The sequence below is a fragment of the Nothobranchius furzeri genome, chromosome 12 (assembly GCF_043380555.1).
Source record: "Nothobranchius furzeri strain GRZ-AD chromosome 12, NfurGRZ-RIMD1, whole genome shotgun sequence".
NCBI lineage: Eukaryota > Metazoa > Chordata > Actinopteri > Cyprinodontiformes > Nothobranchiidae > Nothobranchius > Nothobranchius furzeri.
The window spans coordinates 64,980,143-64,993,001 of NC_091752.1; the positions used below are offsets into that span (position 1 = coordinate 64,980,143).

The 12,859-nt window shown below is 41.1% G+C and overlaps 1 protein-coding gene across 2 annotated transcripts; it reads right to left on the minus strand.

The window, feature by feature from the left end:
- Positions 1-7,520: 7,520 nt before the first annotated feature.
- tmem150b (transmembrane protein 150B) lies at positions 7,521-12,788 on the minus strand. Of its 2 annotated transcripts, none has more exons than XM_054750699.2 (6): positions 12,529-12,788; positions 10,842-10,901; positions 10,667-10,734; positions 10,402-10,529; positions 9,975-10,152; positions 7,521-7,860 (listed from the first exon to the last, which is right to left on the minus strand). In XM_054750699.2, exons 1-6 carry the CDS (start codon positions 12,591-12,593, stop codon positions 7,658-7,660), a joined length of 702 nt encoding a protein of 233 aa, XP_054606674.2. In that variant the 5' UTR covers positions 12,594-12,788; the 3' UTR covers positions 7,521-7,657. The 2 variants fall into 2 exon arrangements, with proteins under 2 accessions (XP_054606674.2, XP_015800915.3); XM_015945429.3 differs by having other exon boundaries at positions 7,521-7,863.
- Positions 12,789-12,859: the final 71 nt, after the last annotated feature.

The window sequence follows — 12,859 nt, forward strand, 5'->3', positions numbered from 1 at the left end:
GTAATACTCTAAATCCTGCGCGTTCGGCTCCCCACTCCTACTACCTGAAACAAGAGAGCTGGAGTTTTTCTCCCCAGAGAGATATTCATAAAAAATTACTTTACACTACGAGACTACTACAAATATGTTAAAAAAATTGGTGAACTTGCTCTAACTCCTCAATAAAAACTGAGTTTTTTTATTCGGGGTCCAGATCCTGTCGTCTGTAGCAATACCTCCTCCGGCTGAATTCTCCATGCTGAAACAGGAGAACCGGAGCTTTTTTTTCCTCCGAGTTTGACATGCAAAGCATTCATTCCTCCTAGAGACCACTGCAAATGCATTTATTACATGAGTGTTTGATTTGGTTGTTATACACTCTTCGGAACATGGTGATCTCTGCAGGACCTCCCGTTAGGAACGGTAGTGGTAATAGTGCATGAGAGGCAACGGTTCGGAGCATGCACAAGGCAGCTCTAGTGACGTCACGAGGGTTCATTATTGCAGTAGGAGCTTCTGTGGGTGGTGGGACTGGCCATGAGCACCATGCTGAAGGTTTGATTTTTTAGGGTGTAGCTGCACCCTTCATTTGTGCATTGGCACAACAGAACTTCAACCTTTTCATGAAAATCACGATGAATTATAATTATTACAAAAGGCGAGGCTGACAAGAAAAATGCAGACCTTTTCACAATTAAAGCTCCACAAATCAAAGTGCTGGATGCATGTCAGCAATTCTGGGTCTCCTTAGATTCTGAACCCTCACAGAAGGATCAGCGCTCTCATCTCCTGAGTTCTCTTCAAAAGCTGTACAACCTGTTTTTACTGCTCCCCACTCATCTTGAGGTAGAGTCTACAAAACACTCATTTCCACCAATGACCCAGCCTGTGAACAGAGGAAGAGCCACGCTGCATTTTCCAAAAGCTTTTTACTCGCTTATTAAAAGCTCACTTCTCCCACCGCCATCTTGAGTGCCCCTTCACCACCACCGACACCCCACCCCCCTCTTCCCAGTCCTCTGCGAGCAACAATAGTCTATTCTGTGCCGTCCCGTGCGACTGGAGACACACCCAACGCCAAGGCCGCGGTGCGAGGGGAGACTGCTGGCCAACAGCCAGCCAGAAGACACACTGGCTCGATTCTCGTCTGGGAGAAAAAGGGTCCTTCCTCAACTCGGTGGGGGAGGCGGGATGGTTGGGGATCAGTGAATTCCCCAACAGGGCATCATGTAACCCAAAGGGAGCGTCTGCAGGTTTGTGGAGGCCCTGAAAGCCCCCACCTCCTCACTTATCACAGGATGCTGCTCCATAGAGTCACTCTACTGACCTATGATGACAATTAGTTTCTGTGTCTCACAACTGGAGAGTGACACACACACACACACACACACACACATTCTGTTGCCTCCTCTGATAAGGCCAACCTCGCTTTATTGTCTGATAACACAAATATGACACACCAACACACTGCGGGTCCGCACCGGCCGGCCTAATTATATAATTATCCCTTGTCTGATGGCAGCTGAGACGAGGGAGGGCTTTGTGTGGCCGCTGGAATGTGGTGCACTTGGCATTTTTCAGCAAAAGGGCAGTTTTCTGGATGGCAGTGCCAAAGAGAGCAGCTGAGGGTGAGATCACAGCTGTCGGTGCCCACTCCTCCCTATCTGTCTGTAGATCTGGCTGTGTGACATCTGGACAGCCCCGGCTCTCTAATGCTGTCCAGTCACCGAGACGATGGGTTTCACCCGCGACTCTGTGCATTCTGGGTAAAAACAGAGTGTCTGTTAGTGAAATGTGCCACTAACTATCAGGAAGAATTTAATTAAACTCTCAAAAATTCTTCATTGAATGTACGATTAATTCACATGCTGAGTCAGCCTGATTGAAGATGGCTGCCACATGCCTGGAAAACCTCACCAGGGAGGCGTCCAGGAGGCATCCTGACCAGAAGCCCGAGCCACCTCAACAGGCTCCTCTCGATGTGGAGGAGCAGCGGGTCTACTCCGAGCCCCTCCCGAATGACCGAGCTTCTCACCCTATCTCTAAAGGAGAGCCCAGCCACTCTGCTGAGAAAACTCATTTCGGCTGCTTGTATCCGCGATCTCGTTCTTTCGGTCACTACCCAAAGCTCATGACCATAGGTGAGGGTAGGAACGTAGATCGACCGGTAAATGAATGATAAATGATAAATGACCCGCACTTGTATAAGTATGAAATATATAAAAATATGACGATTTGACCAAATTGGCTAGAACTCCATAAAGCAGTGAGTTCTGTAAGTCTTTAATTACTCCATCTTAGGAGGGATGTTGCTATCCTCTGCGCACACACACACACACACACACACACTGCAGCCTCTCGACGCCGGCTACCTAAGCAGCAGGATTTTGGCCTTCGACGATAAGAGAAGCCATGCTTCTGAGGGGCTGCTGCTCCGGTATCTGATAATGCACTCAGAGGCGGCCGCTCCGCCGCAGGATGAGAAAGCGCTGCTTTTGTTTGGCCGTAAAAAGCTGTCGCGCGGATAAGAGAGAGCCGAGCGCGAGCAGGTGTTAGGAGAGATTACGGCGTAGGCGTAGGGAGCGTGCGCCTCCTTGAATCAAAACCAACATGTTCTCACACACTCCAATAAAAGATCCAGACCTTTTCCTGACATTTCTGTCACGGGCCTCCATTAGTCTTTGCACAACACTACTTGTGATTTTATGAGTTTTAGTGCTTTGTCAGAAAGGCTTTTCTTCCCACTAATGAAAACAGCGGGGTTAATGGTATTTTGGCGCCAAACCTCGGCTTAGGAATTCCTCCCAACGAGCTGCTGTGTAATTTAGGAGCACGGTGGAGTTACAACACCGCCTGCAAGGAGCAAAATATGAGAATAATCTGAAGAATTCAAGACATATGAAACAAAACGGTGTGTGTGCATTTTAGAGACCTGCCAGTCAAAATGTTTGGAAAGCAGAAGATTGTGTCGCTAATTGGCTTCAGTAAATAAATCCATAAGGAACCTGCAGCAGCACTGTTGAACTCAGAGGAAGAAACTCCCCACGCTGTCTGCAGCACGAGGACGTCTGAGAAATCCCCATCAAATTCCAAGCTGCCTCCCTGATCCGTGCGCCCGCCCCCACCGGTCCGTCACGCAGCACGGAGTATGTGAAAGAATGCTGTCAGGACCCGGGAGCAACAAGGGCCCGCTATTCCCATCTCCAGCTGATTATCTTTATTGACATAAACAAAACATGAGGAACTGCTTATCTCCAAGTGTCACTGGGACGGTACCAACAAGCCCCAGGACGATTTGTCTGAACGCACACAGCCTTGGATAGAAGTTGGAGGAAAGTGTGTGCCAACTGTCAGCATGGCTGTGAGAGCAGCATTGTTTACCTCGTTTGAACCGGACCCCTGACAAATCTCTGTCTAAACTATAGAGAACGGGTTGGCACAGAACCAGGGACGCATTTTCCCATCAGCTGAGCCTTCGCCAGCAAAGAAGGCTCAACGGCACTCCAAGTGTTGCTGTCGTTCACTTTTAGAATTATTATTTTTGAAATCCGCTGAGTTTCACATGCAGGCTAAACGTGAGACTGGTCTTCTACCACGATTTCCAGCATTAGCCACCGACGGAAAACAGGACAAACGCTCCGATTGGACAAACCAGCAAAAAGCTCGTCATAATGTCAAATTAACATTCGTGGACTCGACCATCTTGGCTCGCAACAAGGACGGCTGTTTCTGGTTTAGCGTCCAGGAGAGAGAAGAGGACGTTTGAAGTAGAAGAAGCTAACAGTTAGCATTAGCAACTCCACCACAAAGCAGAACTCATCCAGGCTTGCGTTACTTGTGGAGATAAAAAATACATCGTGTCAAAGTCAACAAAGTCAGTGATAGAGGCACGTTACTGTTAGCCAATCAGAGGACAGATGTCCGAATATCAGGAAAAAAAGACTCCTAATCTTGTTGTTTCCTGCTCCCCTCTCCTCCGGCTAACCCCTACTTCTTGAAACAAGAGCGCCAGAGCTTTTTTCCCCCACAAAGATAGACTCACAAATATTAATTGATACTAGACCACTGCAAATGTGTTGAGAAAAACAAGTGAATTTGGTCTTTAAAGTTGTTCTAACAAATGTGCAAACAAGCTAGGTTTTGAACGTAAACACGGTCACGGAACACTCACCCCACAAGACAGCACTGAACTCCAGTCAACGTTTTCCACGTTCGAACTTCTATTGTTGTCTGTGACCTTAAACTGTGCTTTTCTTCTTGGGACTCTGGTAGTTTGTCCTATAGTTGAAGTGGTAGCAGCCAGCTGTTTCTCCTTCCCTGACGTTCCTGAGCAGAGAACCTCTCACACATGGACATAATTTTCACTTTGGAAGTGGGGGGGACATGGGGTGGGGGGTATCTTTACAGTTTGCTCTAATAGGAAACAGGCTTCAACACTAACGGTTGTTTTCTGCTTGGTCCTAGAGCTCAACTAGTGTCAATTTAATATAGCATAACATTGTTTTTGGATGGTAAAAAGTGCAGGGGTCAAAACATGACTTTGGAAAAAGTGGGGGGACATGTCCCCCCTGTCCCCCCCCAAAATTACGTCCATGCTCTCACACCAGTGGTGTCCTGAGTGGAGGACCCAGGAGTGTGCAGAACCACAGTTCAGCGCGACCGACAACGGAATGGTAATAGATGATTTCGGTCCAAAACGTGTAATTGGTGGAGGTTTTTATACAAATGCAAGAAAACCACTTCATGAATTTTTCTTGTTTTTAATCTTCACAATAAATGTATAGCTACAGAATGTTGTTAAGGGTAGAAGCCGACCATTATATCCAACTTTTTCGATATTGGCCAAAATTACATTTAAAAGCCGATATATATTTTTTTAAATGAGGCATATATGTGGCCAACTGTCGCCACTACTAGACTGCAGAAAAGACCCGAAGGACCCCAACACACCATTTTTTTATGTTTTGAGTTTGTTTCACATTTGAAGTTCAATAAATATTAGATTTATTGACTTGTTTATTTTATTTTTGCACACAGTGAGTGTTCAGGGCTCTTTCACACTCAGTGTGCTGCTAAAACGTAAATCTATCGGCGACAAAATTCTTTAAAAATCTGGATCAGCATCGGCCTTAAAAAAAACATATGAGTCGGCCTCTGGTTAAGAGACTTGAAAAAAAAAACGTTAGAGCTAATATTTTTTTATTTGCCATAGCAGCTTAAACTTCCCTATAAAAACAGGGGCTTTGTCAGTCAGGAGCATACAGGTGTGTGTTAACACAGTCCCAGGGAGGAAAGACACAACTGTTGCTGTGCATCGACCTCACAAAGGTTAACATTTATTTCCTGGTAGTTTGGAGTTCAGTATTTTACAACAAAAATAGTCAGTTACTACTTTTCCCCAAAATGTAATGGCTCCATCTCAGATGCCACAGGCCTCTGTTTAAGGGTCAAGTTCTTCGGAGAACAACTAGAACAAGACTGGGGTGGAAGAGCTGCAGACAAATGAACTCTTCTCCTAGAAGAGAGAGGGAAAGAAGACATTTTTGGAGAAAATCAAACAGCCAGTGGTGCCTCCAGAAAAGTTAGCCATGGGGCCAGAGAAATTTTTAGGTGGCACACCATGTTGATGCAATAAAGTCTCCTTTATTCATTTTCATCAAAAAAAAAAAACATTAATTTGACTTATTAAAGAACACTGGCCTTCCCTGGGTGTGGATAGTGGGGTGGTCAGCAATTTTCTGAGAGGGTGCTCGCTGCAGAACTACAAAGGCGGAGCTGCACCAGAGTCAGTCCCGCCCATTCACGCAAACTCGGCCTAGCCCACTGACTCCTGTTTTTGTTTTTAACTTTTTCGCAAACTAACCTGACCCACATGAATTACGGCTGTTACTAGTTTACAGTTGTTAATGCTATGTTCTATGCTCCAATTAAACAAGATAAATATAACTTGCTACATGACAAAGCCTGAATATATCCCAAATATCTGCCCACAACCGCTCCAACAAAAGGGTGTTACAACAGCGGTTTGGGCCTTCATGTGGGTTCTGGTGGTCCAATGGCAAGATCATCTGGCTTACATTTTGCTTTCCCCTCAGCTGATGCTGGCTCGACTCTCGGTGGGGTCGGCAGCAATCTATTTAGCCAGCTGAAACATTTAATTTTTTTATATTTTAGTTTTAATGTTTATTTTCTGCAAAATATTTATGTCTCTAAAAGTTCTTTGGATTTGGTCGTTCCTAAACAGCATTTTAGTTGAAACTGCTCACAAATGGATTCACACTGGCTAAATAAACAACTAAATAAAAAAGATAAACACATTAGTCATTATATTTTAAACAGTATACCAATAAATGGTTGTAAACATAGTACTGGCAAGTGTAGCTAGAAAAGAAGAAAAAGGGTTAGAAACTACCTTTTTACTGCCGCTACTGGGAGGTGAACCTGCACAAAATTGTATACCAATCTGACTCCACAACCACTTCACCACTACATCTGATAAAATGCAAGTGGCGTTACATTTGATTGTGCCATCCAGTGTGTCTTCGTAGATGGGGATGTATGGTTTTTCTGGCGGTGTCTCAGTAGAAGTCATTTCAGAAATAATTTGTCAGAAAATTCACAGAATATCCAGATTTGAGAACCAAGACCAGACCCGCTTCGGGGGAGGAGACGAAATTGAAGCTGAGATGGGAGGAAAATGCATGAATGAGGCTAAAAATGGCTTTGGTGTGTTTCTTATGAGGAAATGACAACATAACATGGTAAAAAGTTCCAAAAGTTAGATTTTTAATTATATGGAACCTTTACAAAAACTGTTCAATTAACTTCTCAACTCCGCCCTCAAGCTTGCATTTTAGATGATACTAGCTAGAACACCCTCTTTGGTTCCAGAATGCTATCAAGTCTGACAACTGGAAGGAATTGGACTGACTCTGATGGAATGGGCGGGGCTGACTTTGTGCAGCCCCACCTTCTGGTGCAGCTCCGCCTTTGTGGTTCTGCAGCAAGCGCCACTTGAATTTTCTTGGGTTGACCATGGCCACCTCTGGCCACCCCTTGTGGACACCACTGCCAGTGGCTCGTACCAGCCGACCTTGGTTTGGGCGCTTTGCTGCAGAACTGGAAGACCTTATCTTCTGTTTGAAATCACATTTCTTTATGTGCCAAGTAATCTGAAAACCCTTCTTCCTTCACTATGAGTCAGCTGACAGATGGAGGACAGGCTCGTCCTGGCAGGAACGGTTCCTTCTCTAATCAGAAGTTCATTTCATAATAAAGAGATAAAGGACTTTCTAATGGACCCAGGCTAAAATGGTTATCTGTAGAGTAAACAATATAAACAAGTGTTTAAATGTTCACAACATGAGTTTATGATTATTAAACATTTTGTGTTTAAACAGGATTCCTGAACAAAGATGAATAGCGCCCCCATGTGTTCAGATGCATGTACTGCACTCTTATATTGAACCTTTACATCCACCTTCATGCAAAAGCAGAAAAATCACTGATGCTCAAAAGCAAATGAGTCGATCTGCTTCATTAAAAATAAACACACAATTCTGGGGGTGAAAATGACTCACAAGGCAAAAAATCTCAAGACTAAACATTTTATATGGCAAGTGTTACATTATCTATAGACATGATGAAGCCAGTTGATGTCTCTGAGATGATGTTGGGTTTAACAGGGCATGTGTAAAGCGTGGTGGTTTATATGCACCGGTGCAGGCATGCAGCACTCCTCCTTTAGTGTGGGCATCTGTACGGTGAGGTAGCAGCGCTCTATGTGTCTGAACTCCGTAGCAAACAGGCCGAAGAGCAAGAACGCCAGCATGACGAAGATCCACTCACAAAAAGCTTTTTGGTGGCAAGATGTCAAGAACGCTACTGAGAGGAGAGTTAAGGATCAACGTTAATATTTCACATTTCAGAGTCAAAGGTTTGATTGGATTCATTCGTTAAAGGAGCAAAAATATCAGGTTATCTTTGAAATTCCCTTTTTGTTCTTCAAACCTGAAACATCTCGGTGTCGGCACGTTCCCTTTTCCTACAGCGCGTTACATAAATACAGTTTGTGCCGTCACCCAGAAGAAACTCGGGGAAATGAAATAAGGTTCCAAAGAGGAATGTTTAGGATGCGACTCCAGATCAATTTTAAGTTGTTCTGCTCCGGATTAGAGAGAAAGCACCTTGTGCATCTTCATCTTTCTTCTAAACAATCAGAGACTTTTATGTGTGGCTCCAAAAGTTTCATGACTCATAATAAAGAGCTGAGGTTGGAGAGGAGAAAACTGGCACCCTCATGTTTAAACAGAACTACTGGACGAGTCACCATAAAGGCAAAAACAGAATCATCTTTAGTAAATGTTTTACGAGAGAGACTAAATTTCATAATGTCTCTGACTTTATTTTATAAACCTTTGCACCCTAATCAATTCTACATCATACAATTATTTGTGTTAATGGTTATTAACAAACATAAATATCACCACCAGCAGCTAAAACTAGCATCCAGGGTTCAAATGTCAAAGGAATGTCCTAATTTAGCCTTCAAAATAATGGCGTAATGCAAAAATAAGCTGTTTAAACTTTTAGAAAACAAGATAGCATTCGCCGTTTTATGATGGTTTTATAATGGTGGCTAAACACTTTCAGCTAGCTGTTAGCTAAGGGAGTTTCTTGGACTATTCATACAAAGGACACGTTAAAAAAACAGCTGAAGACCCTTTAATTTAAAGCTGTTTTTATCTAAATCTTTTATTTTTATATTTTTAACTCAAATTTGTGATCATCTTTCATTTGTTTTATGGTTTTCATATTTAATTTATTTCTGTTTTAAGATCATTATGATTTAATGACTTTATGATTTGTTTTGTTTTGATCTATGTGAAGCACTTTGTGATTTTCTGTCTGTGATGAGTGCTATATAAATAAAAGTTATTTACTGACTTACGAAGGCTGTTCAGAAAGCTATCTACAGGCAAAACGGTGATTATTTTTTACTTTTACAACTCTTTCAATCTCGTCCCTCCCCAGTTACAAGTGGTGTGCCACAAGGCTCTGTCCTGGGTCCCATTCTTTTCACTATCTACATTCTCCCCCTGAAAAATATCTATAACGTCAATGTCCACCTTTATGCAGATGACACCCAACTGTATCTCTCCTCTAAACCAACTGCATCTTTTCCTTCTTCTTCTTCTTTGTTAAATTGTCTACAAGAAGCAAAAAAAGTGGTTCTCTCACAACCTCCTCTAACTTTACAGAAATAAAACAAAATTCCTTCTCATCGGCTCAAAATCCTCAATCAGTAAAACTCCCAAATTTTCTATTTCAGTTGATAACTTTTCTGTTCTCCCCTCATCACAGGTCAAGAGTTTGGATGTCATTCTGGATAAAAACCTCTCCTTCTCAGCTAATATAAAGAACATCACCCGCTCCGCCTACTTTCATTTATGCAAAATTAATCGCCTCACTCCCTTATTTTCCCTCACTGACGCACACTTCCAGGCTTGATTACTGTAACGCACTACTCTCCAGCTTGCCACAAAAACTACTACACAAATTACAACTGGTTCAGAACTCGGCAGCCCATATCATCTCAAGATAACTGTCTTCACACCATATCACACCAGTTCTCAAGCCACTGCACTGGCGTCTAATCCGCTTCCGCAGAGTTCAAAATCCTTTTGGTAAAATTCTAAGTCCTCAAAAACCTCATTGTTTTTAAACTGTGGTACTTATACGTTTTATGTTCAGCAACCTCAGGAGTCTTGAAAAGCACTGACATAAAAAAATGCATTATTATTATTATTAATATTACAAAGAAAGACTTTTCTACATAGCCTAAATACTATTTGATTGACCAATAGGTAAGCTGGGACTCAGAAAAGAAGCTAATTTCATCACTCAATCTTTCCTAATAGAGCCAACAGACAACTTTGCTCTGAATCAGACTATCACAAGAGCGTGGTTGTAAGTTTGTCTTATTGAAAGGATACCACCAGCCAGCATGATGGTGGAAATGATGCAGCAGAATAACCTCACGGGTACCACCCAGACTCGGCCTTTGTAGACCAGTGCTCGATAGGTTAAATACACCTGTATCCAGTTGTAGGTCAGGATACAGACGAATGCCACAAGCCCACCAATAAAGTGGGGTATGTAGAAGACTGATGCCTAAAGAGACAGAGGGCAAATATGCAGTAGTCAACAAAAATGGGGTGAATAATAATATGCTTAGCAAAAGTTTCTTCTAGTAGAGATTTATACAGATTTATTCTACTGACATCCTGTGCCTACTAGAATTAACCGTGGCACAATGAACGTCATTTCGGTGATAGAATACTATACTAGCTGAGAATGCAAAGGGAAAACAAACAATGGAGGCAATAAATAGTATGCAAACGACAAAATGTGGGACATTACCTCGAAGTTGGAAGTGACAGACAATCCAATGGGAGCTAACGATCCTACAACAACACTTGCAACATTGACCTTTCCATGGCAACCATAGTCCTGAATCTGCTTATATCGGATCGCCACGGTCATCAGAGCTGTAGGAGAGAGATGGGGGTTGGGAGGTTGATTTGATTATTCGAGAAAAATCCAAAACATTCCAGATTTTCTTTGAGGAAATATATAAACAAACATAAAATCTTAGTGGGTGATTTCTTTTAGGACAGATTTTTACCTAAAACGGCAACAACATTAAACGTTTGAGAGAAGATAGAGGTCTGAGGTGGGTAAGCAGCACATGTACTATAAAAAGAAGAGCAAGAAATCCTCATTCAGCACTCGTTTATTCATGTCTGAGCTGGATTTTTTCTTACATCAAGTCAAATCCCTTCTCAGAGCAGAACACCAACCTGATTAAGGGAATTCCTCTTGTTAGATTGACTGCTCCATTTTTCACCGCTACTGCACATCTATCGTGGAACACAAAATCATTAAGACTTAAGGCTGCAGTTGCATCTGGTTGTCAGTCAAATCTAACAGTGTTACAATATATAGCTTCAGACTTCAGCAATAGTATATACTACTATACTATAAACATTTTATGTTTTTTTTTGTAACTTTAACAGTGTCTCATAAGAATAATGAGAAAAATGCTACATTTAGCAACCTTTGGAATTTTAACAGCTACTTCAAGAATATTTAGCAAATTGCTACATTTAGCAACATTTCGAATTTTAACAGCTACTTTACGAATACTTAGCAACTTCTGGAATTTTAACAGCTACTTTTAAGAATATTTTGCAAATTGCTACATTTTGCAACCTTTGGAATTTTAACAGCTACTTTTAAGAATATTTAGCAAATTGCTACATTTTGCAACCTTTGGAATTTTAACAGCTACTTCAAGAATATTTAGCAAATTGCTACATTTAGCAACCTCTGGAATTTTAACAGCTACTTTTAACAATATTTAGCAAATTGCTACATTTAGCAACATTTGGAATTTTAACAGCTACTTTACGAATACTTAGCAACTTCTGGAATTTTAACAGCTACTTTTAAGAATATTTTGCAAATTGCTACATTTTGCAACCTTTGGAATTTTAACAGCTACTTTTAAGAATATTTAGCAAATTGCTACATTTAGCAACCTCTGGAATTTTAACAGCTACTTTTAACAATATTTAGCAAATTGCTACATTTAGCAACATTTGGAATTTTAACAGCTACTTTTAAGAACATTTAGCAAATTGCTACATTTAGCAACATTTGGAATTTTAACAGCTACTTTAATACTCAGCAAATTGCAACGTCCAGTAACTTTTGGTATATTAGTTATTTCAACAAATACTTTTGCCACTGCTAAATATAAACACACTCGTAACAGATACTTTTAAGGATATTTAGCAGTTGTTTGCTACATACGGCAACATTTGAAACTGCTATTTTTAAGAATATATCGAGCACTTTTTCAAATACTTTTTGCCACAGTGTTTTAACAGCGACAGCATGTTACATTAAGTTACATTTACATTTTGCTGCTCATGAAATACGAGAAGTGAGTTTACTAAATGTATTTAAGAAATTATCATATTAAGCTAAGTTTTTATACATTTATCCATTAAATTTTTTTTCAAAATGTATAATCTATTCTACATTTAGGTAAGTCTAAATATTTAAAAACATAACAACATAGATGCTTGTTTTTTTTAGATGGCAGGAAACGACATTAGTATTTATATTTGCCAACTAGTCGTTAGCCTATCAGTCTCATTGGAGTTGCTTTGTCTAAAACGGAGGTCCTTTAAAAAGCTAAGAACACCTTTTCAATGAGAAAAAAACATCAAAAATTTTAAATGAGGTATTGCATGTTTTTCCCCATTTTGAGAACTACGTTAAATATAATGTGCCGTTGACTGACAAACTATAAGTAAACATAACCCAACAACTGTACTTCAGGTTTGTTTTCCAACAACAGCTTCACTGAAACAGAATCCATACTGCAGAACCAACGTCACTTCGTTGAAGTTAAATTTTATAGATTTCTTTTTAAAAGCATATCTACAAAAAATAAATGTTAAGATAGACGGAACTCACACTGTCCAAATGCCCACCATTCCAAAGAAGCCAAAGGAGACGGGTATTAATGCCCACAGCCACATACTGTAGTGTAGCAGCTGCTCGGTTCTTAGGACGCTAAACTCACAAAATCAGGAGCCTCACAGACTAAAGGATATAAATAATAGAATTTACTGCAAAATAAAAAAACACTCCAAGAGTTAAAGCATGTGTACTTACGGAGCTGAGGGGTGGCAGGTTTAGAGTGCAACGTTCTCAAAACCTCTAACTTATTTGCTCATTATCTCTGTATTATCGTAACACAAGTACATGATAAACTTCGTGCCACGGCGCTCTGTCCTGCTGCGGT